The 24,672-nt window shown below is 39.4% G+C and overlaps 2 protein-coding genes across 2 annotated transcripts; one reads left to right on the top strand and one right to left on the bottom strand.

Annotated features, from left to right (window-relative positions):
- Positions 1-3,983: 3,983 nt before the first annotated feature.
- Positions 3,984-7,521, top strand: LOC140236206 (uncharacterized). The gene is made up of 4 exons (XM_072316174.1): positions 3,984-4,484; positions 5,821-5,984; positions 6,412-6,569; positions 7,334-7,521. The coding sequence occupies exons 1-3, from the start codon at positions 4,037-4,039 to the stop codon at positions 6,565-6,567; spliced, it is 768 nt and encodes a 255-aa protein (XP_072172275.1). The 5' UTR covers positions 3,984-4,036; the 3' UTR covers positions 6,568-6,569; positions 7,334-7,521.
- A 44-nt stretch (positions 7,522-7,565) lies between these two features.
- LOC140235826 (putative nuclease HARBI1) lies at positions 7,566-10,012 on the bottom strand. The gene is made up of 3 exons (XM_072315826.1): positions 9,763-10,012; positions 8,827-9,016; positions 7,566-7,758 (listed from the first exon to the last, which is right to left on the bottom strand). Exons 1-3 carry the CDS (start codon positions 10,010-10,012, stop codon positions 7,566-7,568), a joined length of 633 nt encoding a protein of 210 aa, XP_072171927.1.
- Between the last annotated feature and the right edge of the window lie 14,660 nt (positions 10,013-24,672).

Raw genomic sequence — 24,672 nt, 5'->3', positions numbered from 1 at the left:
TCCCCCTCCCCACGGGCAATATGTTTATCGCGCACTTGTAACAAAGGTTCGCGCACTAAGCAAGCATTCGCGCACTCAGTACGAGATGCCCATTGGCTAAAACAACCATGCATCATTTTTTTCATTCTGCGCGCGTGAGAGGGGTGGGGAGAGAAAAGGGGGGGGGGTCGGCTGAGACACCGCAGTAATGGCGCTGCCCATGCCAAAAATACACATAGCGCGTCACAGAATCGGGCAATACGGCACTGGGGAGGCAGTGGGAGGCAGCCGCGCGAGGGAGCTGCCATTTTGCGTTGTGGGAGCCGCCATTGCACGGATCCTGTACAGTTATTAATCAGTAGGTGGCAGTCAAAGAGATTTTTCTCCTCCCCACCACTAGAGGGCGGACTCTACAATGGAGTCAGTGATTTCATGGGGGCCGCCATAGCTCACTTAACAATGGCGGACTTTGCGTACTATGTATACCAAAGACGCTTAATAAATAAGACACGAAAGTGCGCGCTAATCCTGTACAAAACAAATGGACAGCGCGCGGTCTTCAAGCGTATACGCACATCACCTGAGACGCGCTGCCTTGACGCTTGATAAACAACAGCAGCGGCTTCAGGGACAGCGCGTCTCAGGTGATGTGTGTCTTTGCCTGAGACGCGCTGTCTTTGAAGATGTTGTTGTTGTTTATCAAGCGTTTTGATTGTGAGATCATGTTGTTGCCAAATTTTTACCTCCACGAAATAATCCTTATTACTCAAAAATCTCGTTCTTCAAAATTATCCCCTTCATCGAAAAAAAGCTACGACTATAATTTTTAAATCTTTTTAAGATAATAAAAACACCATTACTTTTGGAAATGAGTGATGTTCCTAGGTGTACTGAGTTTGTACTTAGCTCTCTTTTGTATCGTCATGTAGGGTAGCCATTTTGTGTCCATCTTTATCGCGCGCCTTCGTATCTTATATCTCTACTATCTTTGATGTATACATTTCTACAGCGCGTATTACGCGAACTTCTGAACTTTTACGCGAGTACGCACTTGATTTTGGCTGCTCCTCGGTTGCTCGTTTGCTAGCGGGTTAGCACGAGGGGTGAGCCTACCGTTGTACCGCCTCGTTGTCATCCAATGCTCCCCTTGCGCTCACAAAACAATAGTACAGGGCGTATGAAGACTCCGCACTCTAGCAGTCACTGGGGAAAATCTCTTTGGTGGCAGTGCACTGTGTAATGCGCGCTCGACTTGAATATTCGGCGCAGTGAACTTGCGTTGTTTTATTGTGACGTCACAATGGTCACGTTGAAGCGTCATAATGGTGCTGATGTTGTTTGAGTTTATGGCGTGAGTGGGAATGTACGCAAAACAAACGTCATAATGCTCAAGTACTGTCTAGTCTACACCCAAGTTCCCACTGTTTATTTTGCGAATAACAAAAAGGTCTGCACTCTACCAAATGGTTCAAATGGTTATGATATCATCGTAGAAACTAATATTTAAACAATTAACCACATTGTGATTCTGAAAATGAAAATGTGTAATGAAGAATAACATATCATTCCACATATGATATGAGAAGATATGACTTGAACGTAGACTTAGATCCAGTGCCGGGAAGCGTTTTTTTTTTTTTTTAAGACGGCACAGATTGGGGCATGGCGCGTGTTAAACCTATGGGAAAAACGTTGGGTTAGGGTTTTTGGTTATGGTTATGGTTAGGGTTAGGGTTAGGGTTGGGGTTAGGGTTAGGGTTAGGGTTAGGGTTTGATGGTTAGGGTTAGGATTAGGATTAGGGTTAGGTTTAGGGATAGGGTCCCCGATAGATTTTTAGTTTCCCCAATCTGTGCCGTCTAAAAAAAAAACACGCGGGAACTGATTGTGGGCTCCCTCTTCAATTTTGGACGCACTATTTGTACGCACGCGTATGGCGACTACTTACTCTATAGGCTAGGTATAATCTCTTTGACCTCTACCCTGGATCCCCAACCAGTCAAAAGAGTATATTGACCGATTCGGGTTCGTTGAGGGCAGCAGACATTTTATGGCACTGGGCGCAGCCAGGTAAGCACTATTTGGGCACCCGTCCCGCTTCATCATGAATATTCATCAGGCAGTAAGATACTGTACTAGTAAATGGCAGAACGTTGGATACGTGTAAAACGTATGGCCGGGAAATGTAAAAATCTCGAAAAATTGCATCAATGGGGAATGTTAAAACATCTCGCCGGGAGATGGGAAAATGTTCAGTTTTGCCGAGAAATGTAAAAACGCTGCCGGGAAATAAAAAAATATGTATTTCAACGGTAAATTACGGATACATGTAGATGATGAATATTCATGATGAAGCGGGACGGGTGCCCAGATAGTGCTTACCGCGCAGCCATGAGCTCAAATTTCGGTGTCTCAGCCGACCCCCCCCCCTGCTCTCCCCCACCCCACGGGCAACATGTTTATCGCGCACTTGTAACAAAGGTTCGCGCACTAAGCAAGCATTCGCGCACTCAGTACGAGACGCCCATTGGCTAAAGCAACCATGCATCAGTTTTTCATTCTGCGCGCGTGCTAATGTAGGGAGAGGGGTGGGGATCGGAGTGGGAAGGGGGGGTCGGCAGAATCGGTCAATAGAACTGCCCCCCCACGGAAGAAAGCAGTAACTGCATAACTGCTGAGCTGAGATAAATGCGATTTTGTGTTTTTTGCAGATTCTTTAAAAACACAGAAACATTAAAAAATAATTTTGTGGTATAATGATTATGCACCATACCTAGTTGTCTAACAATACCTAGGAAAAAATGATGTTTCCGTTATTTTTTTATATGTTATTTAGGAAAATGCAGTTACTGCGGTGGCTCACCCTTGATTCTGGGTAGTTTCCCCACGGAAAAAAGCAGTAACTGCAGACGGCCAGGAGTCTGCTGTTTTCCCCATAGAAAAAAGCAGTAACTGCACATGTCACATGACCATAGGAGGAGAATTGTTACCACCACCAGGTTATAAAGTTCTTCTACTTTCTGGTTAGTCTAGATCTATAAGATCTAGGACCTATCGCTAGACCTAGACTAGGTCTTGTAGATTGAATGGCATTCTGTGTAAAAATAAGGTAGACACCTATGTACCCTAATTGAACTTTGGAGTGCCCGGCCTGGCCCCTGACACATGACCCTGGACTAGACGATAAAGTCAAGTCTCTTCGTCTTAGATCCTAGTCGAACTCTGACGTTACACTTAAGCTAGACTACAGATCTATGCCCAATGTTAGTGCTAGACCTAGATCTATTACGTTAGATTAGGCCTACTGACATTTTGTCTAACACTAAACAGTTAACAATAGATTAGAATCTAGATCTACTCTGTAACTTTAGATCTGGTAGACCTATTCTAAACTTTAGGGCCTACATCTAACATTAGACTAACGTTAGTACATTAATACTAGTGCTCATCTCCCTTCAATATATTTTCAGCTCACCTAGATTTTCTGGTTCTGGCCAAAGCCATGGCTACCATGACTTTTCCTCTGCAATTCATGATAGATTTACAGGCATGCCTGGACCGCAGAAACTGTGTGACAGCATGGGGTGGTATTCTGAGGTCGTAATTAAGTCTGTAATTAACTTCGTGATTAAGTCATGAAGTTAATTACCCCTTAATCATGGGCAAAATCGGTATTCTGAGGACGTAATTAAGGTATGATTAAGTCCCCTGTAATTATCTTAGGTCCCTCCCATCTAATTGTTATTCCATCCAATCAGACGCGTTGTTAGAAGCCAAAATGATGATTACACGCGCAAATATGCCCTCAATGCGCGCTCCTCTTCACTGCGTTTACAGCCACTCACCAGCGCGTTCATTGGGCACCCCACCCCGTTGTGAGTACCGGTATCAACGGTATATTATATTTCTTCGTTGTTATTGTTGTCATTGTATGTCCGAGAGAAAAAAGCGACAATGCCGAAGTCTATACAAAAGACAAATAAAGACGGCTGCCACAAAGACGAAAAGCAGTTGAAGCGAAATGAAAACTTCACAACGGAGGAGATCGAAGTCTTCATAATGGAACTTTTTTCCAGGAAATCCGTAATTCAAGGAGCTCTGAGTGCCAGTTTGACATGGCATATGAAGCAGATTGCGTGGCAAAACATCGCGGACACGGTCAACCTCGTGTCAACGTCAAAACGCACAGTGGAGGAGTTAAAGACAAAACTCAACAATCTCAAATCAAAGGCAAAAAAGAACTATGCACAGAGAAAGAGATTGGCCAATGCAACCGGCGGGGGTGAGGCACCTCCCGAGCTGCCGCTTTGGGAGGAGCGGCTCCTCGAGTTTATCGGTCAGGGCGCCCTTGACGGCATCGAAGGGGGGCTTGATACTTCCCAGCCTGATACAGCTTGTGCTTCGAGCGGACCTTCTTTCTTCAAACCAGGGGCGCACACCCTATCATCAGAGGAAGACGCCGTCTCCAGTTTGCTTGGCCTGGCAACAGGTCGAGTAGAAGAAACAGGTGAGCTTTTCACGAATGGTGATATAGGCCTAAGCGTAAAAAGAAAAATTTGCATTTGCACATGTGCATTCTGGCATAGTGCCAATATGAAGAAGTGTAAATATTATTTGGTATAGGCTGATAAGTTTTGGCATACTACAAGCTGAAACATATATCCTATAGGATATTGTTGAGCTATTAGAATATGTGGACAGGCATGATGTAGTCACTCGGACGTCGGATTACTTCAGATGCGGGGACAATAATTATTCAGGTCTCCAAGAAGTCAAATACAATCAGACCATACCAAGGCATATCCCTCGTCCTTAAAAGTGTGCAAAATTAAATCTGTTCGACAGGAATTACGTGTGAAAACCACGCAGCAAACAATAAAGGAATGCAGTAACATCGCCAATTTACCCTCCACGGGTGAATACTCGCCAGCCAGACAGAGCTGAAGAAGTGACTCGGATGAGTCACGAAGCCGTTCTTAATGCCATTTTCATAAGTAAGTCCAGTCGAACAGAATTAATTTGTAAGCTTTTAGCATACAATATGGAAAGATCTAAATCTACATCGATAGAAACTGATCCTTGTACAATCAGGCAGTGGGCCACACGGCCCTCAGTATAGAATGAATAGACTAGTGTAATGTTAAACAACGAAAGGCCAAGTTGCAATAGATCAAAGGAATTACACAGGATTACTATAGAGGGTGCCAGCGTTTTCGTTAACTCCCAGCATATTGGGCTGTGTATTCATTTACTTATTGATGAGATATTGAACTCTGCTTTAAGCTAGCTGCAGTAGATAGGTCATAGACCTATATATATATATATATATATATATATATATGTATATAAGTAACAAAGCTGCAACAAAGTTCATGCTGTATTCACCAACGGTTTATTTCTTCACACAAATTTTCGAGCGTCTCGCCGCCCTTTCTCAAGTGTTGATACTGAGAGAACAATAACAACATTGTTCTCTCAGTATCAACACTTGAGAAAGGGCAGCGAGACGCTCGAAAATTTGCGTGAAGAAATAAACCGTTGGTGAATACAGCATGAACTTTGTTGCAGCTTTGTTACTTATCTTTTTATCTTGCCAACACGTGGACTACCTTATTAATATATATATATATATATATATATATATATATATATATATATATTATATATTATATATAATCCTATAGTATATATATCTGGATAGATATACTAGTAGACGTTTATTTATCTTTTAGATAACGTATGATAAGCCAATGTACCATGATTTTGTCGTCTGCATGAATGCATGACTCAACATCACTCTCATTCAGCCCCCCTTTTTTTAACTTTCTGCTTACGATGTTCAGACGACTCTAGCAGCAGACCAGGTAGTACGATATCTACTAATCTGCCGAGCAAAAGATCACCGCCAAAGAGAGTGAGAGACGACAATGTCTGGGCTGAATGGATTTCAATCGAGAGAGAAAAGCTGGAGCTGGAAAAAGAGAACACGCGTCTTCGTCAACACAAGGTAATTATCATAATTATTTTCATTTCATTTTATGTAACTTTATTTAGTTGGTTTCTATATACACGAATGTTAATCAAACAGCGTTGTGTTACAACGTCCACAAATGACAATTTAAAGTATAAGTCATCAATTAATCACTTATTATAAGTTACAATTTCAGTAATTACAAACAGCATTTTATTAGCACAAAATCAATTGAAATCATTCACAATTGTACATTGATGACGGATAAAAGAGATAGATCATTAATGAGAAATTATTGAAATTCTGTCTGACTCTACATTTTGATAATAATAACTTAGAATAAAGGAATTACAGTATATAACAAGTTTGTATATGTTCTATGATTTTTGTTAATACTTATCTGCCCCAACTTAATTAGGCAATAATTCAACTGAGCAATAAAAATGTCACATTTAACGTATAGGTGCGACTGCTTGAAGGGCACTATCAGAGGATGGAAGGGATGGCCTCGGAACAGTTGGCATTGGAACGTCAGAGGATGAAAATGCTAGAGTGCTTCATCTCACATCACGTGACAACACCGACGGCGCACTTTATGACTTCGTCGGATATGTTGTAATAGTAAGACAGTTTCATTGTTAACACCATCTGTGCATACTAGTAACCGAGAAGATACTACGTTATCCCTTCTTATTATATGTCAATGGCGCATGGTATCCACATTTATACAGTAATTCACACTCACGCACATGCACACATACTTACATTGCCTTGCGTCAAACGAAAATAAATTCTGTATTGATGAATAGCAATTAAAATGATATACAATCAAAAAACGACAACCATGACATCATTTCCTTTCAGTTTCCTGTTTCGGAAAAGTGTGTAGTATGTCAAATCTATATAGGGCCATCATAGTTCTTGTTATATACATTCTAATAGGAAGAGCTCATTTGCAAAAGGTGTTAGATCCATTTCAGATGAAAATTGAGTTATTAGCATCACTGCACAGAATTCCATTTGAGTTAGCTACAGTGAAAATTTTTAATCCAGACAAAGAGTTGAATAGATCGAAATTACTGCAAAATTAGATTTTGATTTTCCATACACTTGTGTACAAATTCTCATAAACAAACTAGTTTTTCTCTAAAGTATACTAGAAGTGGATCTAGCCCTTTTGAAAATAAACTCTTCATAATGATATGCTCCAAGAATAGATAACAGCTGAAGTATGTGGACATGACAGATTCTAAAGTGTATGGATGCTGATTTCTAAAGTACGACCAAATGTAAAAGATTTCATTAAAAACGACAGATCTGATGCAATATTTTTGCAATACTTTGTCTTATTTACACTTATGAATACTATTGTGTTTTCTCTTCAGGTCAACGTTGGCTACAATACCACAAGCAATCCTTGATGCATGGGCAACGCTATGGACTGTCACCAGCAATGCACCGATGTTTCATCGTTTTCGACTCTTAATTGTTTTACCTTTTCACATAACTGTACACAGAATTCACGTTCATGAGATTTCTCTCTTTTGTCAGAATACGTGAATAAAACTCATTAAGAAAGGGAGAGACAAAGATCCATTTGTTGTCACTGTTGTTGTGCTATGTGAACCATGTGTCAATGAGATGTCGTCTAATTTGTTGACCCCTCTCAGCGTGCCTGTTGTCGCCGAAGTCCGGAAACGGGGCATCGTCTGGATCGAGTACCATGTTCACGATGTTGTCGGGAGGTTGAATGTTTCTGGCGATGCATATGTTATGTAATACACAACACGATATGGTGATCTTACACACTCTGAAACATAAAACACAAAGTGCGATATGGTCAGAATGGATGTACATGTGTAGTATAGTAATTATGTAGGAATACAAACAGCAGTATTAATTTCACAGTAATAGCAATTTCTGCAAATTCACTAACTCTGTTAAATAAAACATCAATGTATATGTTTCTAAAATTAGCATTTTTAAAATTTTTTTAAAAAATCACTGCTGTACAGAATGAGATAAATCTTAATTTGCATACAGGAGGATTGCCAAGGATAAGTATAAAATTTTACTATTCGGCAACCTACAATGAACAATATCATCAATGAAGACAATCAATTGGATACATTGCATCATTTCAGTCCACTTTTTGACCATTAACAGTTTGTCACGATTAAACCGTAACGTGTGAAACTTGCGCCGCGATGTTTCATTTCTTTTGAAACCAAATACGCGACAACCAGGTACCAACCTATATACTGGTTTTGAAATTACGCAATATTTTGTAAGTGCACCCGAGTTGCTCAAAAACGTGATTTCATGTACAAATCAAAAGCAAATTTTGCTTCTAGCCAAAATTGAAAAATGTATCATTATCTTCACTTTTAATGATTTAACTAAATCGTTGTTTTTAGTGATTTGAATAGTGTTGCCGATGACTTCTATTGGAGAAAACAATAAAAAAGAAGTTGAAAACAATGAACTACATATTATAATGCAAATTTAACACATATGAAAAATAAATTGATATCGCCATTTTTTATGCTAATTATTTACATTCGACACGAATCCTATAAAAACAATACCTATACGTTTTGAATATATCTGTTTAGAACATACCTTAACAGAACAACAGCCACTTTATGCAGAGATTTGCATGAATTAGCATAATTTACATAATGGAGTAGATTTGAATTCTTGCGTAATGATATCTATCCCTAGATAGGTGACGCGCGAGCAATCACGCTGTCAACGGTCAAGATCGGGGGGGGGGGGGTGAATGAACCCCTCCCCCCCCCCCCCCCGTCTCGCTACGAGGCATCAAAATAGCCCAGTCTCTTTAGGACTAAGGTTCGCAAAAATGATATCCACTCACCGAAGAGGGTCGTAGCAGAGCGAGCCACCGCTGAGATCAAGACATCTGAAACGGGACTTGAGGAGGCCGAACGCTTGCTCAACGCATACCCGGGTTCTTGACAGACTGCTATTGAATCTTCTTTCAGACTGCGTATTGGGATTAGCCACGGGAGTTAGAAGCCATGGTTGCAGAGGATATCCGCTATCTCCTAAAATTTATTTGTAATAGAAAGATAGTATATCGGAATGCCTCAGTTGCATTTGTAATATTTGATAGTAGAAAGATAGTATATTACAATGCCTCAGTTGCATTTGTAATGTAAGATAGTAGGAAGATAGTATATATTGCAATACCTCGGTTGTCTCATTTTATTTCCAAAACCGGGAATAGATCCGATAATTGTTACTTATTACCCGTAAGATCACTAACCTTCAAGATAAAATTAAGAGATATAGGCCTATTGACAGAATCATCGAATTCATTTCAACTTAAAAAAAAAGGATTGCATTAATGCGACAGCTTGCATTTCGACTAAAATGAAACTCACATTGGGTGATTTGGTAAATCTCATGTAAACTCTAATTTAATAAGAAATCTTAGATATTTCAAAAAAAAAACATTAATAATCATGCATCTAGCAGAGAAAAAATGAACTTTGAGAGACTTTAATTTTAAAATTAAAGTCATCATCAATCAGGCAATGAAATCATTCAAATTATGAAAAAGTGCTCATGATATTCACATAATTAGACAAAAAATTCAGAGGGAATGTGCAATTCCTGACCTAGATCGTAATTACTGAGATGATAAAGTTGAAGAACCTAAAAGTTCTCGCAATTTTCCTTATTTTATTGAAAATGCAAATAGTGTTATAAAGAACAGAAATATATGGTGTTAACGCATTTCTAACCGCGATTTCAAACAGACTCGAGTTGTCATGCACGCTTAACTCACCAAGTAACCATCCTGCAGGCATTCTGCCCATGCGGAAATCTTCCAGGACGTTGCAGGATTCCCAAATAAACGCATCATGGGTAGATCCCGGCCATTTGGCAACAACATTAAGGAAACGCATCTTTGAATCCACAATCGCCTGGATATTCATGGTGTGCCGACCTTTCCGATTAACAAAGGTATGTTCATTTTCTGACGGAGCACGTAGCGGAATGTGTGTGCAGTCAATACAACCTAGAGTGTTCGGCATTCCTGCCATTTCAGCGAATTCTACTTTCCTATTTGCTACTCGATCGATGTGAAAGTTAATGAAGTCGGGTGCCAGTCGACACAGGGCATCGGTAACATCCGCTATCGCCCTACTCTGCGATGGTTGAGATATTCCTGCAACATCTCCTGCAACATTCTGAAAGCTCCCGCTTGCTAAGAAGCGCAGCACAGCAGCAACTTTTGTCTCCACATCCAATACGCGCCCGCCATTCAACTGCTGAATAGCGAACTGTTCATCTCTTTCTATCCTCTCACACAAGCGATGAAACTCCTCTAAATTCAGTCTGTAATTTCTTCTGAATTCTGTGGGATCCATCTCAGCTATTTTTAAGCGCTCCTTCTTGTAGCGAAGACGGTAAGCGTTATGGTGAGCGAGGAAAAACGCAGCCATGCTTGATAAACGTGGTACTTAATTACATCGTTTGGCATCATTAAGTTTTCCATTAACTTTCATACTTAATTACACCCTCAGAATACCGATTCGTAATTAACTCTGTGATTAAGTCCTCTCAGAGGTGCACGCGCATTGATACGCGCAAGCGCGTAAGTCCTTCCCGCCAAAACGCTTGTTGCTATGGTAGTTAATATACCCCCTACTTAATCATGCTCTCAGAATACCAATTCGGTAATTAAGTGCTAATCAGACACTTAATCAGCTCTCAGAATACGGCCCATGGTTAGCACTGGCATGATCACTCAGACTGTACCAGACCTGCAATACTGTACATGCAAGTGATGACTGTGATGTGATGCAATGTTTAGCTAGTTACTGTATATGCTGCAGAATTTATGCGCATGCAGCTGCTGCACGCGTATTCTGCACTCTGAGCGCGCTGAGTCTGCCAGGTTTGCTAGTCTCCAGAAAGAAGCTTTTTCTACAACTTGTCATATGATTCCCTGCGGGCAGAGTCAAGTTACTGGTGAAACAATCTTTTTATATCTACTCTCCTAAATTATGGGAGAAACTGCTGTTTACATTGTTTAAAAAAAAAATTAGTAGAAAAAATAAATGGTATTAGGGAAAAAAATATACAGGAAGGACTATACAGAGTCTGAATGATAAAGACTAAATTGTTAGTTACTGCTTTCTTCCGTGGGCTTTGTTAGTTACTGCTTTTTTCCGTGGGGAAACTTGCAAAGTTGAATCAACTGGATGCAGTTACTGCTTTTTGCAAAAGTGAAAAATTGTATTTTTGGTCACTTTCATTTTTCTTTTTGCAAAACTGACTTATTAACATTGGAGAGCATTGGGTAAACTATTCATTTTTGCAAAAAAGTAAACATTCATAAAAATGTCAGTTACTGCTTTTTTCCGTGGGGGGGCAGAGAAGCGCACGCGGTGCGCTAGGAGCAAAGAGATTTTCCCCAGTGAGGAGAAAAATCTCTGGCTAAGAGGGTCTACTCTCTCGGTTTTGCAAAGTACGCCCATGGGCAGGTTCTGGCGCCATTTCAGGAAGCAAAGCGAGCGATAGCGGGCGTATTTTTACGTGACCCTCAATGGAGAGGTATCTGCCTTCCTTTCATTTTCTCCCTTTTAGGGAGGCATACAGGAAAAAAAAAGTACTTCGGACCTCATGACAACATTTAGAAGTATCATTTCTTTCTAAGAACGAAATATAAATAAAGAAATTCAATTTATTATCAAATGTGCAGTCCCTCAAAATTCGAGCTAACTAATAATCTAAACCATGGTGTTTGATAATATATGTATGCATGAGAGTGCCCACAGCCTCTCTCTCAACTCTTCTCCTGGTTAACAATGTAGGCTAATATGCCATGATTTCCCCAGAACAACCGATAGAAATCATTGTAGGTGGTCAACAAAATTTCCATATCTATACAGTCTTTTACAGAAAAGCTGAACACTCATTTCTTCTTTTTTGGGGAATCTTTATTATTATTATTTTGTTGTTGTTGTTTAGGACCCCTATTTATTTTATTTTTTTTTTTTGGCAGGGTTACCGTGGATGGGGTAATGTAGACCTCTTGATATGTGTGAAATTTTCCCAGTGTGTTGGAACTTTTAAAATAATATTTATGAATTGTATGGCTCTTTTTGAGGGCTGAACACGTTGTTATCCATGGGTCGCTGTGTATATTTTCAATGACACGCATGTCAAATTTCACATACATGTATTGATTATTTTTTGTATACGTTCTGTTGAAAAAAAAGAGTGAAAATAGAATTTGAATCTAAACTTGAATTAACATAATACGGCCGAGTGGTAGTGCTGTATTGTTTAATATGATGCACGGACAAGGTCAGAACATCCCTTCAGTCGCTGAATCATGTGCCATCCTGAAGTTATCAACATTCTTCTTCTTAGTATTATCATTATCTTCTTTATCATAATCGTGATTTTTGTCGCCGTCACCTTATATTTTCACATTACTGATCCCCGCCTAAAAACAACGTCTCTTGTTAATGAGAACAAATTGTTGATTATTCTTGTCCTAATAGAAAAATATTCCTGAGTAAAGTGGCCATGTGTAGTGATGTGTGTGTATGGGGGGGGGGGGGGCAGGGGGAGGTTGAACGTACATCAATTGCCTTTCTTGGCCGCAATACACATGTCAGATCGTCTCTTTTGTCCCCAAATTTTAATACCTCCAAATCTGATTTGAGGACTTGTCTACACCACTGCGCCCCCCCCCCACCCCGTCGGAGCTTTTGGATTTTTCATGTAGAAATTCAACAATCTCAGCACCCACTTTGTTGGAATTTAAAATGTTTATAGTCAAAGAGAAAATATTCTGGGACGTTATGATTGGCTGAATCGTGGTATCTGCAGTCACCTCTTGATCCACGTTGTCGGCCTTCACGGTGCACTCTTATTTGAAGTCGCGAGTGGGGCGGGGGGGGGGGTAAGAAGTCTTCCTCCCACACGAGGGAGCTTTTATATTCTCAGAATTGATATTATACGAGTTGGTGCACACTTTGGTGGAATATGTGCGATTTTTAATTGAAAGAGGAAATGTAGGGAAATGTGAATGGCTGAATTCGTTATTGTTCGTGACCTCTTTATATATCCAGGATTGGCATATTTATGCGCGTCTTCAATGTGTATAGGATAAGATTATGAGAGGTGGATCGAAGGGGCCGGGGAGGGAGCCTTTGCATTTTCAGAATTAAAATTCAACCATGTGATACACGCCTTTTGGTGGAATATTTGAGAATTTTCAATAAAAGATTTGAAAGCTTTTGAACATGCTAGCACTGCAGATAAAACGGGTGCTGTTCGTTCTTCCCAAGGTTCGTTATTCCGAAGATTCGTTAATCCGAAACACACCAATTCCCTATAGAGGTTCGTTAATCCGAAATGAAAAAGGGTTCGTTAATCGGAACATTATTTTGTGGCGTTATTCCGAAGGTTCGTTATTCCGGAGATTCGTTAATCCGGAAATGAAATTCGGAATAACGAACCTTCGGAATAACGAGCTGTAACCGATAAAACAAGCTCTATTAATAAAGTGCTAAAGAAAAAAAAAAAAAAGAAAAAATAAGAATAGGCCCCCTACGTCTATAAGTTTGAAAATAAAGGGGGATGATACCCGGAAAAAAAAAAACACCTGGGGGACACGTCCCCCCCCCCCCAAAGGTGTGATATAAGACCAAACAGAGCAGGAGAAAGAGAGAGAAAGAGATCTAGGAAGGGAGGGATGGAGAGATCGAGAAGGCCGCTTCAGTATAGTCGCCCTTGATTAGAGATGAGTTTTGGTTAAAAAAAAGAAAACAAAAAAAGAACAACACAAAACAAAAATTCGATAGAAAAACAAATAGGGCTATAGAAGGATTTTTTCTTTTGTCCTCAAGACCCCCTTTGAGTAGACATATAGGTGTGAAATGATGCCTTACACCATGCCTCCCCCTTTTGCTCCCAAGTAGTGATAAAATCTAGAAGCAACGGGAATTACATAAGGTTGAAAGAGCTAAACAAACCGAGATAGGCGAGTGTGGTCAACTGTTCATCTCAATATCACAAGAGCCAGTGTTCATCTTATTACTCTGAAATTAGTATAGGAAATGAAGAAAGAATTCTCCGGTGTGGTATGCCGGTAAATGAACCCCAAATATATAGAGAGCAAAAAAAAAAAAAAAAAATTTGTTCCTCCTATACCGTACTTTCTCTGTTTTGTTTTGTTTGATTGTTTGTTTGTTTGTTTGTTTGTTTGTTTGTTTGTTTGTTTTTCTGTATACCAAGAAGGGTTAGAGCTAATTGCAGGGATGGGGTTTACATTTCTCGAGCAGTGGACGCGATTAGAATAATTTGTAAGCTGACTGGTATGCGTGTAGGCTGGAATCCTCAGTACGACAATCTTTGATTATATCATAATATGCAAATGATCGTCACAACAAAGAGAATTCAGCGGGATACGATTCGGTTACCAAGGGGACAAGAAGGCAAAGTTCGGTAGTTGGCTGGGTTGTTGCCAGGAACGGGATTACTCCGGGCAGCAACATATGCCTATTCGAGCTATAGTCACTGAATGGCTGCAACATCAAGAAGTTATACAGACTGATGGGGAAAATGAATCTTCACCAGGTCAGACAATTTTTTGCGGATTGTATAGTGTGTGTACCCTGAGAGAAAGGCCCGCGAGACATTCTGCTTTATCGCAGCTGCAGTGGAATTCTTATATTTACTATCGTGAAATATTTTGTCTATAGTGCAAGGTATGGAAAAGAGCTACTGTTGCTGATGTTGTGCTGTTCTTTTACTAGCATGCTTACTTCGAATTGTATCAGATTAATCATCTTCATTATGTATAGAATATTATTATTATATTATTATTATTATTATTATTATTATTATTATTATTATTATTATTATCGTTATTATTATTATTATTATTATTATTATTATTATTATTATTATTATTATTATTTATTCAACCAGGTAAAGAATATAGGATACATATCATTAACATCACAAACATGAAACAAAAACCAGAATGAACATTACAAAGGATACACTGTATACTGTACACGTTACACAAAATGAAAATGAAATGAATGGAGACTACATGAGGGTCAGGGCACACAAAAGTAAATACATCTACAATGTACTATTGCCCGTAGGCATGTGAACCCACGTTCTTCTCATTCTTTTCCCCATGCATCTTGTTTAGCTAAATGATCACTTTCTTACATTATACACATAATATATAGATTAAACTGACCCGTGACCAAAAGACGACACTGTAAAATCCCAAGTAGGCCTACCCGATATTTCTATGTGTTATTTCTCTCTTAGATTGTTACCTATACGCGGACTTATAGGCCTTAATTTACACCTGTACACGATAATAATGTGCGCCACTGGTTTTAATTGATGCTGGTTGTGGTTCAACGGCGTTCATCATACACAGTACAGGCCCGTAGCCAGGGGGGGTGCGTCGGGTGCGTACGCACCCCCCCCCCCCAAATTCTGAAAGGTCCACTTTTTCATAATAACAGTTTTTAGCAATTCTCAAGATAACAATCCAAATAAATATAAAGACACATTATATGCTACGTAAATGTGGAAGAGTACGTTTAACAATGTTAAAAATAATTGTACGAAACCCTTTTGTTGTATGAACCATCGGATCGTCCCCATGCACACAAACACAAATGTTATGTATCAATTTGTGCGAGCTATTACATATTGAAAACTTTCGGTCATCTGCGAAGCCGCGCTTCCGCGCGAACGCTACAACACGTAAAACGGGTCAAAAATCGACGCATTTTTCCACAAAATCTGCCATAACTTTTAAACTGTTTAAGAAGCAAACTTGGGGCGCCCGGATTCTGAAAGTGGACACTTTAGGGATTATTTATGTGTATATGATTATCTTTATTGTAACATTTGTAGCAGTGACGTAAATTAGATCAGAAAAGTACCTTATGAGTAGAATTGTCTATGGCGAACAGTCCAAATTTGACGAATTTGAGCATATTTGATTAGTACAAACGATTTCTTGAGCCTGCACCGTTTCAGGCTCTGTTCTGGATACGGCGGTAGAAACTCATTCTTTTTTTGTTGTTTATTTTATCATTATTTAATAATCTCTTTTCTAACTTACAGGTAGCGGATTTCTTTGCAGGCCGAATTTGGAAATGTACTGTTGATTATTACTTATACATTTTCTCATGTTGTGACAGTTCTATTGGTTCTCATTTTAAAGTGAGCCAAAACCTAAGAACATTTTCACTTATAATTTCCAAAGAGTATTATGCAGGCACGCAAACTCATTTTAGTTGTATTTCATTTAAATGTAATGGGTAAGAGGGTATGAGAGAGAATGGAAGGTGCTGAGCTATGAAGTAAAATGGTAAAGTAAAAAGTTTGTCAGATAGTATTACAAAAGCCTGAATATTGCAAGAGCTCCGGAGTAAAAACAGTCAGTGAAAAACCCTATGTATGATAGCATTGTGAGAGCGTTAGACTGCATTGTGACGCATCGTTATTTGATTTACATTCTTTATTGATATATTTTCATAAATATCTCAGGTAATGAGTCGGATTGGATTACAATTCTCACTTACAGCTTTGTAGAAGTCTGAGTCAACAGTATTACACAGTACTTCAAGACGTATTACAGTACAAACGATTTCTTGAGCCTGCACCGTTTCAGGCTCTTTGTTCTGGATACGGCGGTAGAAACTCATTAGGTGATACGCTATCAGCGTATCACCTATTGTGATTGTCAAAATCTCTCTTTATTTTTAGGTGATACGCTATCAGCGTATCACCTAAAAATAAAGAGAGATTTTGACAATCACAATAGGTGATACGCTGATAGCGTATCACCTAACAAGGAACGTTATTTGTACTGGTGCAGAGCTTCTCGCCTGCGTACACAAGCATCCATTGAATGGTCTTCATGTTCACACAATAGCAATCCTGAATAAGGAACGTTACTTGTACCTGGCGTCAGAGTTACGGTATTTCATCTAGTAAGCAGTGTTCATCATTCTTACTATAACAATCCTGAACACGGAAAGTTATTTGTATTGGTGTAGAGTTCTCTCATCTGTTAACATGTCTCATGACAAAATCTAGCCACAATAAGGTTTTCATGACAGTAACATATCTATGACGTCATCAAGGCGCCATTTTGTGATTTTCGGACCTTGTCACGTGATCGATCATAACTTCATAACTAGATGTTATTTCTGTATCATTTTCGGTGGACATGAAGTTCAGGTCACGCTCTATCTTACTTTTTAACGCTAGTTACACAGGTCATCATTACGCGCGCGTAAGCGCGCGTCAAAATTTTAAAAGACTCAAAACGACTTCCCAATGGGAAATCTCGAAGTTTCAGACAATTTTAAGCGTTTCAAACATTTTCTCGCGTGCGCGTCCGTCCGCGCAATTTCGCGCGCAGAGCCCGTAAGCAACATGAAAATGCAATTTTTTTGACTGATTTGGATTCCTTATACTTGGAGTAACAATATCCATTGATTTCCGATCGATTTCGACCTATAACAAAGGAATGCACTGGCGTCAAAGTTGTAATTCCGCGTGCGCGTCTTTCTGCAAATATAGTGAAAAAACATGTCTTTGTTTATTTCGCCATAGCTCTTTAAATCGTCCGTTGACCCTATATTTCTATTGCATATTACAAAAGTATATGAATTGTAAATAATATTCCAAGTATCAATATTGCCAGGAATACGCGATGACGTCATCATATCGTCATTTTAAATAAAAAAAGTGGAATTGATTTTTTTCAGGTACTCTTTCAGACATTCATTTGCTCGTATCTCTGTTGTTTAAGCTCAATATTATCCCAAATTCAGATATGTTGTACTTTGAACATTTGCCTCTCAAGTCCATGTGATGGTTTTGAAATATAATGACGTCATCATACTAGAAATTGTGATTAAAGGTAAAGACTCAAAATCAGACAAGTTTACGTGTTATGTCTATGGGAGGTGATTTTTTTTTAAACCATGCATTGACTTGACAACGTTTAAGCACCTTTACCTCATCTGATTTTGCTCCATTTCCTCTGAAACATACGTATGTTGTAGCTGAGACAATAAGCTTTAGTAATCGTGCATTTTATGTTTTCAAATCTCCTCATTAGGTTGATAATTTTGTAGTTTAAAAGTGAAAATGAGAATGCAATCTGTACAGAACGATTCCCAATTTATCTTTGCAACTGTATATTGATCGAATCCACGCTGCCACTTGTGAGAAGTTGAATAGCGCCATCACAAGTCAACCAGTCACGACAGTATTATTATACATTTAAGTTTCGCACTCGGTCTTCAGGACAGCCGTTTGGCGTAATCGCTTAGCGCGCTGAGTGTTCATAATGCCATACCGGAAGGAGAGAAGTTCGACTCCCGCAGGATTTTTCCCGTTTTTTCTTTTTCTTTTTTTTTCGGCAATTCAGCTTTACTCCGATGTCATTTATCATATTATTTTATTAAGTGTACGTAACCCGTGAACACGGCTGCTCTATTTCCCTTGTTTTGTATTGGAGTTTGGACATTGGGTTTGCTTCATTAATTTTGTCACACTTAATGTTGTAAATTGCCCCTTGTTACAGTGTCCCGCTTGCCACCTTTCGTTTGCTCTTTCCTTTTCTCTTCATTGGCTCTTGTTATATTGTAACAGGATAGGTAGGAACATGTACGTCTAGATAACTGGCAGGAATGGGAGCTGAATTGATTAACTCTAGTCCAGGTGTATGGCGTCTCGCTCATCTCTTTGAAATTTCAGGTTGTCATAAATGGAAGGCATCACTGTTTAGTAGTAGTAATGAACCTTTTCATGTTGTAAATGATATAAAGATATGAATTTCACATCCAATCTTCGGGACAGCCGTGTAGCTTTATAGTCGCTTAGCGCGCTCCATGGTCATTGTGCACTACCTTCGAGACCCGCAGGACGCTATTATTTTTTTTCTCTCTCTAACTCAACTGGAGCACGAATGGCAACTGAATAGATTAACTCTAGACCAGGTGTATGGCGTCTCGCTCATCTCTTTGAAATTCCAGGTTGTTATTGTTTGACCCAAGAACGGAATTGTAGACAGGTTTTATGTTGCTATAGAGGTATCTTGTGCCACATGAGTAGAAGGCATCACTGTTTAGTAGTAGTAATGAACCTTTTCTTGTTCCTCCATGTGAATTATAGTGTGTTTAAAGGGGTTGTGTGTCTATCTGCTAAAGAAAAGGAAAAACTTATTTTCGTCATGGCTGTTTCTCTATACGTAGCCGTAGGTGAGGAGTGTTGTTGGTATCTGAGCAGTGAACAACAGAGCATCAGGCTAAAATCCCCCTTAGTTATACGCGCTAAGCGTTCAATTTGATATTATCTTTATTTATCTAGTCAATCACTGCTAATGAAGTTACAGAATTATGTTATGACACATTGCACTGAAAGTTTGTAAAGCAAAGTTTATGGACAAGGCAAGCAATTGTACATGAATAATACCATTGATTTCAGAGGGAAATTATGGTATACCTAAATGTAAGGGTATCATTGCTTTGGAATTGCTGAGACAATATCTTGGCACGAGGGCTTCCACTTCTAATAACTGATCCCTTTGAAGATGTGTCGGTCACGGGTGATCGTCATGATTCATCTTTCACGTAGAAGCTTCCGTTCCACACTCTTCGTTCGAGTAGACTTACCATCATACTTCAAATTGTGATTAAAGGTAAAGACTCAAAATCAGACAAGTTGACGTGTTATGTCTATGGGAGGTGATTTTTTTTTAACCATGCATTGACTTGACAACGTTTAAGCACCTTTACCTCAGCTGATTTTGCTCCATTTCCTCTGAAACTTATGTATGTGGTAGCTGAGACAATAAGCTGCAGTGATCATGCATTTTATTTTTTTCAAATCTCCTCGTCAGGTTGATAATTTTGCAGCTAAAAACTGAAAATGAGAATGGAATGTGGACCAAACGATTCCTGAATCATCTTTCACATATAAGCTTACGTTCCTCATATTTTCTCGTCAAGACGTACATGGCCGAGAGGATAAAGGCGACGTCACAAGAGACGTGAGGTTGCACACGTACGGGTTCGAACCCATAAGAGCACGAAACAAAATACGTATATCTTTTTTTTTTATGGAGTATTCACCTTCGTCCATGTAGAAAGCACGTTTTCATGTAAACGTACACACACACAGGCACACACACACACACACACACACACACACAATATCCCTTTGTTTTGTGTTGGAGACCACATTGCTTTGACTGGCAACTTGGACTTGAAATTACAAAGTGAAGATGACTCTTAAAAGACAGCATGGCCATGCTTGATTTTTTTTAACAATATGAAGACCTATTGGTAAATATTCATTCACATATCATTTCCAATCAACTTACTTGGACACGGTGACACCACACGAAATTTTCAATTGGTTGCATGACAGAAACAATTTCATCTGAATTATGTAGGACTGTATAAAGAATTGGACTTCACGAATATTTCTCAATAATATTACTTCAAGTCGCAACTTAACATTATTTTCGCTGTCGATCACTGAAAATGAGAATGGAATCTGGTCGAAACGATTCCCGATTTATCTTTGCAACTGTATATTGATCGAATCCTCGCGACCACTCGTGGGAAGTTGAATAGCGCTATCAGTCACTTTACGTATATCGCCAAAAAACTGAATATCAATGTAAATTTGTGTTGTGTATAGCATACATAGATAGATTTAAGTTTCGCACAGGATCTTCGGATCTTCCGTGTGGCAGAATCGCTTAGCACGCTGCGTGTTTATAATGCCCGACCGGAAGGAGAGAAGTTAATCGAGTCCCGCAAGACTTTTTCCTTTTATTTCTTTTTTCTTTTTTTTTTCAGCAGTTCAGCTTCACACTGATGTCATGAACACAGCTACTCTATTTCCCTTGTTTTGTATTGGAGTTTGGAGGTTGGATTTGCTTCATTAATTTTGTCACACGTAATGTTGTAAATTGCCCCTTGAAACAGTGCCCCGCTTGCCACCATTCGTTTTCTCTTTCCTTTTCTCTTCATTTGTTCTTGTTATACTGTAGCAGGATATTTAGGAACGTGTACATTTACATAACTAACAGGAATGGGAACTGAATTAATTAACTCTAGTCCAGGTGCATGGCGTCTCGCTGATCTCTTTGGAATTCCAGGTTGTTATTGTTTGACCAAATAACGGAGTTAAAGACAGGCAGGGAAGGAAGTGACTTGATATTGCTTCATAATGAGGAATTTTGGGCAACACCTTTCCAAGCGTAGTGATTATGACGGGGTTCTCTGTCGTTTATTTTCGTCATGGCTGTTTCACTAGTTTAGCCATAGGTGACATATGTTGTTGGCATTTGGGAGAATAGAACAGATCAGTACCAAACTGGAATAGCCCTATAAGTAATGTGGTAAGCGTTCAATTTTTTGCATTATCTTTCTTCTTCAAAGTCAGTCACTACTGATCGAAATACACAATAATATGACACGTTCCATTGGTAGTTTAGGAAAAGGGAGTTAATGCACGATGCAATGATAAATGTGCTACCATTGATTTTAGAGACGTCGTTGTGGTGTGGTACTGGTGATGGTAAGGGAACCATAGATTGCTTTTAAAGTAATGAGACAATCATTGGACCTTTGCATCAAGACCGTATTCCCATCTAGAATATAATGCATGTTCGTGCGGAGTTTTTTTTTTTTTTAATCCTGACGTGGACATTTTCTTTTCCTTGTTTTTAATTTAAGAATGTTATATCTAAATTTGTTTCTTTCCCCTAACATTTTTTTTTTTGTTGGATATAAAGTTGGACGTTCCGTGACCGAGTAAAAGAGCAGCGATTTAGTTACAGTTTCAATGCATCTTGTTTACCATCTTCTCTGACATTAAATTGATTGTTTTTAAATTTGACATTGTCTGTCTATAAAGCAATTTGCCTGTTTATGCTCATAAAACACTGCTATAACAACTAATACATTTGCTTCACTTGTCACACGCAATGATGTGGATTGCAGTTGTGCATGCATTTTTTCTTTTGCCACCTCTCGTTTTTCTCTCCCCTTTTCCCTCATTTTGGATTTGTTATACTGCAGATGGGAATGATTACAATGACATAACCCAACTTGAAGTAGGAATGAGAACTGAATAAATTAACTCTAGGCCAGGTGTATATAGCGTCTCGCTCATCTCTTTGAAATTTCAGGTTGTCATTGTTCGATCAACGGAGTTGAAGACAGGCTTTATGTTGCTATAGAGGTATCTCGCTCCACATGAATGGAATGCATACGCTGTTTAGTATTAGTAATGAACTTTTTCATGTCCATCCCTGCCAATAAAAGTGTGTTTGATGGGGTTTTGTGTCATTGTGCCTATGAGAAAGCAAAGTTTTATTTTCGCCATGGCTGTTTCTCTATGCGTAGCCGTGGGTGATGGGTGTTGTTGGCATCTGGCCAGTAAAGAACCGAGTATTATGCTATAATACCCCCCTCCCCCGGTTAGGTTCTAAGCGTTCAATACGGTGATATATCTTTCTTCTTTATTATGTCAATCACTGCTGATGGAATTACAGAATTATGTTATGACACGTTTCACTCAAAGCTTAAAAAACAAAGTATATGCACGATACAAGTAATGGTGCATGAGTCCTATAGGCCATTGATTTTAGATGAGAAATTATGACATGCCTATAGTAGGATTGTCATTGATTAGGAATTAATGAAACGATTAAGCACACCTTCCACTTCTAACTGTCCCCTATGAATGTGTGTCGATCATGTGAGATCGTCATAAATTATCATTCACGTATAAGCTTACGTTCGAAGTGTACTCTTAGTTGGAGGAGACCTATAGTTACATGGTTAAAGGCGATGTCTCTTTCGCTGGAGCCGTACGTTTGGCCCGTTTTTCTTTTGCCCTTTTCTCTTTAATTGAGATATCACTTTCGTCCAGGTATAAATCACATTCTCATGTAAACAGACTCACTTGCTCTATATCCCTTGTTTTGTATCGGAGGCTTCATTGGATTTACTGCTTGTAAATCTCACAGGCTTGTATGCTGTAAGAGCTCTTTGAACTGATCACTATGATAGCAAGATGAGAGGGAGTCATATTGGTTATGTAAATAATGGTCAAAGGTCATATTTTAAAAGGCCACTGTTAAAGCCAGGATGGTTATAAACACTTAATTGTCATGTTTTATTTGTACGTGCCGAGGATCACTTGGATCCCGTTTACAGTGCGAGGTTCGGCCGCGGCTCGGCCGCGCCGAGACCGCCTTCATTTCGGTGTAAACGCGCAAAAGGCCAAATGCGGGGCCAAAATGGCCTCGCATTAGGCCACGCTAATGTGGTCTCGGCCGCGGCTGAGCCGCGGTCGCGCCCGGCCTTTTTCTCAGTGTAAACGCAAACTGGGCTAAATGCGCGGCCAATTTTATTGTGGCTTCCAAACACTCGCCTGTACTATTTCGCTATTCAGGATATTAACCACTTCAACGTCGAAAACTAGTATAGTTTAAGGTGGTTTTGTCCTGCAAAGGATTTTCTCCTTCGGCAAAGGCCTTTGCCCGAACGGCGACTTCGTCGCCACGGAATTCAGTTGCCAAAGGATCTGAAAACCAGACAATACCAAATTGCGTTTGTTTACAAGTAGAGCGCCACTACGACAAAATATTGAAAGGTTTGAATCAAAAGCGCGGCCGAGCCCGGCAGTGTAAATGGACTAAATTGCGGGGCTCGGCCGCGCAATTGATTCTCAAAAAGTCCGTAAATCGACTTAGTCGTACACGCACAGAATTTCCACATAGTTTGTGTGACAGAAAAACAAATGTGATCTGAATAATAAATGTAGGCCCCCAAAAAAGTTCAACTAAGTATCTCATTATAACTTCAAGGTGCTATATTACATTCTTTTCTTTGTCGATCACGGATGACCGACATCTGATGACCCCAAGCGTATCACCTAACTCGTCTTCAGTGTGACGAGTTTCATATCTCGTTTTTTATTCTTCTTTCTTTCTGCCACATTTTGTGTCGTCAATATCTCAACAATGACATCACGGAATGACATGACATTTTCAGTCAACATGTCTCATAACAATATCTAGCCACAATAAGGTTTTCATGACAGTAACATATCTATGACGTCATCTAGGCGCCATTTTGTGATTTTCGGACCTTGTCACATGATCAATCATAACTTCATAACTAGATGTCATTTCTGTATCATTTTCGCTGGACATAAAGTTCAGGTCACGCTCTATCTTACTTTCTAACGCTAGTTACCCAGGTCATCATTAGGCGCGCGTAAGCGCGCGTCAAAATTTTAAAAGGCTCAAAACGACTTCCCAATGGGAAATCTCGAAGTTTCAGACAATTATAAGCGTTTCAAACATTTTCTCGCGTGCGCGTCCGTCCGCGCAATTTCGCGCGCAGAGCGCTTAAGAAACATGGAAATGCAATTTTTTTGACTGATTTGGATTCCTGATACTTTGAGTAACAGTATCCATTGATTTCCGATCGATTTCGACCCATAACAAAGGAATGCACAGGCGTCAAAGTTGAAATTCCGCACGCGCGTCTTTCTGCAAATATAGTGAAAAAACATGTCTTTGTTTATTTCGTCATAGCTCTTTAAATCGTCCGTTGACCCTATATTTCTATTGCATATTACAAAAGCA

The sequence above is a fragment of the Diadema setosum genome, chromosome 12 (genome assembly GCF_964275005.1).
Source record: "Diadema setosum chromosome 12, eeDiaSeto1, whole genome shotgun sequence".
Taxonomy (NCBI): domain Eukaryota; kingdom Metazoa; phylum Echinodermata; class Echinoidea; order Diadematoida; family Diadematidae; genus Diadema; species Diadema setosum.
The sequence above is the reverse complement of the archived record's forward strand: the minus strand, read 5'-3'. Positions and strand labels throughout refer to the sequence as shown.

What these genes read in the sequence shown, in the direction of transcription:
- LOC140235826 (XM_072315826.1), bottom strand. Translation starts at nt 10,012, where the DNA reads ATGCCGAACACTCTAGGTTGTATTGACTGCACACACATTCCGCTACGT. An exon ending in GCCTGCAGGATGGTTACTTG is followed by an intron (nt 9,017 to 9,762) that starts GTGAGTTAAGCG and finishes AATAAATTTTAG; the next exon opens with GAGATAGCGGATATCCTCTG. An exon ending in CTCTGCTACGACCCTCTTCG is followed by an intron (nt 7,759 to 8,826) that starts GTGAGTGGATAT and finishes TTTATGTTTCAG; the next exon opens with AGTGTGTAAGATCACCATAT.
- LOC140236206 (XM_072316174.1), top strand. Translation starts at nt 4,037, where the DNA reads ATGGAACTTTTTTCCAGGAAATCCGTAATTCAAGGAGCTCTGAGTGCC. An exon ending in AGGTCGAGTAGAAGAAACAG is followed by an intron (nt 4,485 to 5,820) that starts GTGAGCTTTTCA and finishes TACGATGTTCAG; the next exon opens with ACGACTCTAGCAGCAGACCA. An exon ending in CGCGTCTTCGTCAACACAAG is followed by an intron (nt 5,985 to 6,411) that starts GTAATTATCATA and finishes TTTAACGTATAG; the next exon opens with GTGCGACTGCTTGAAGGGCA.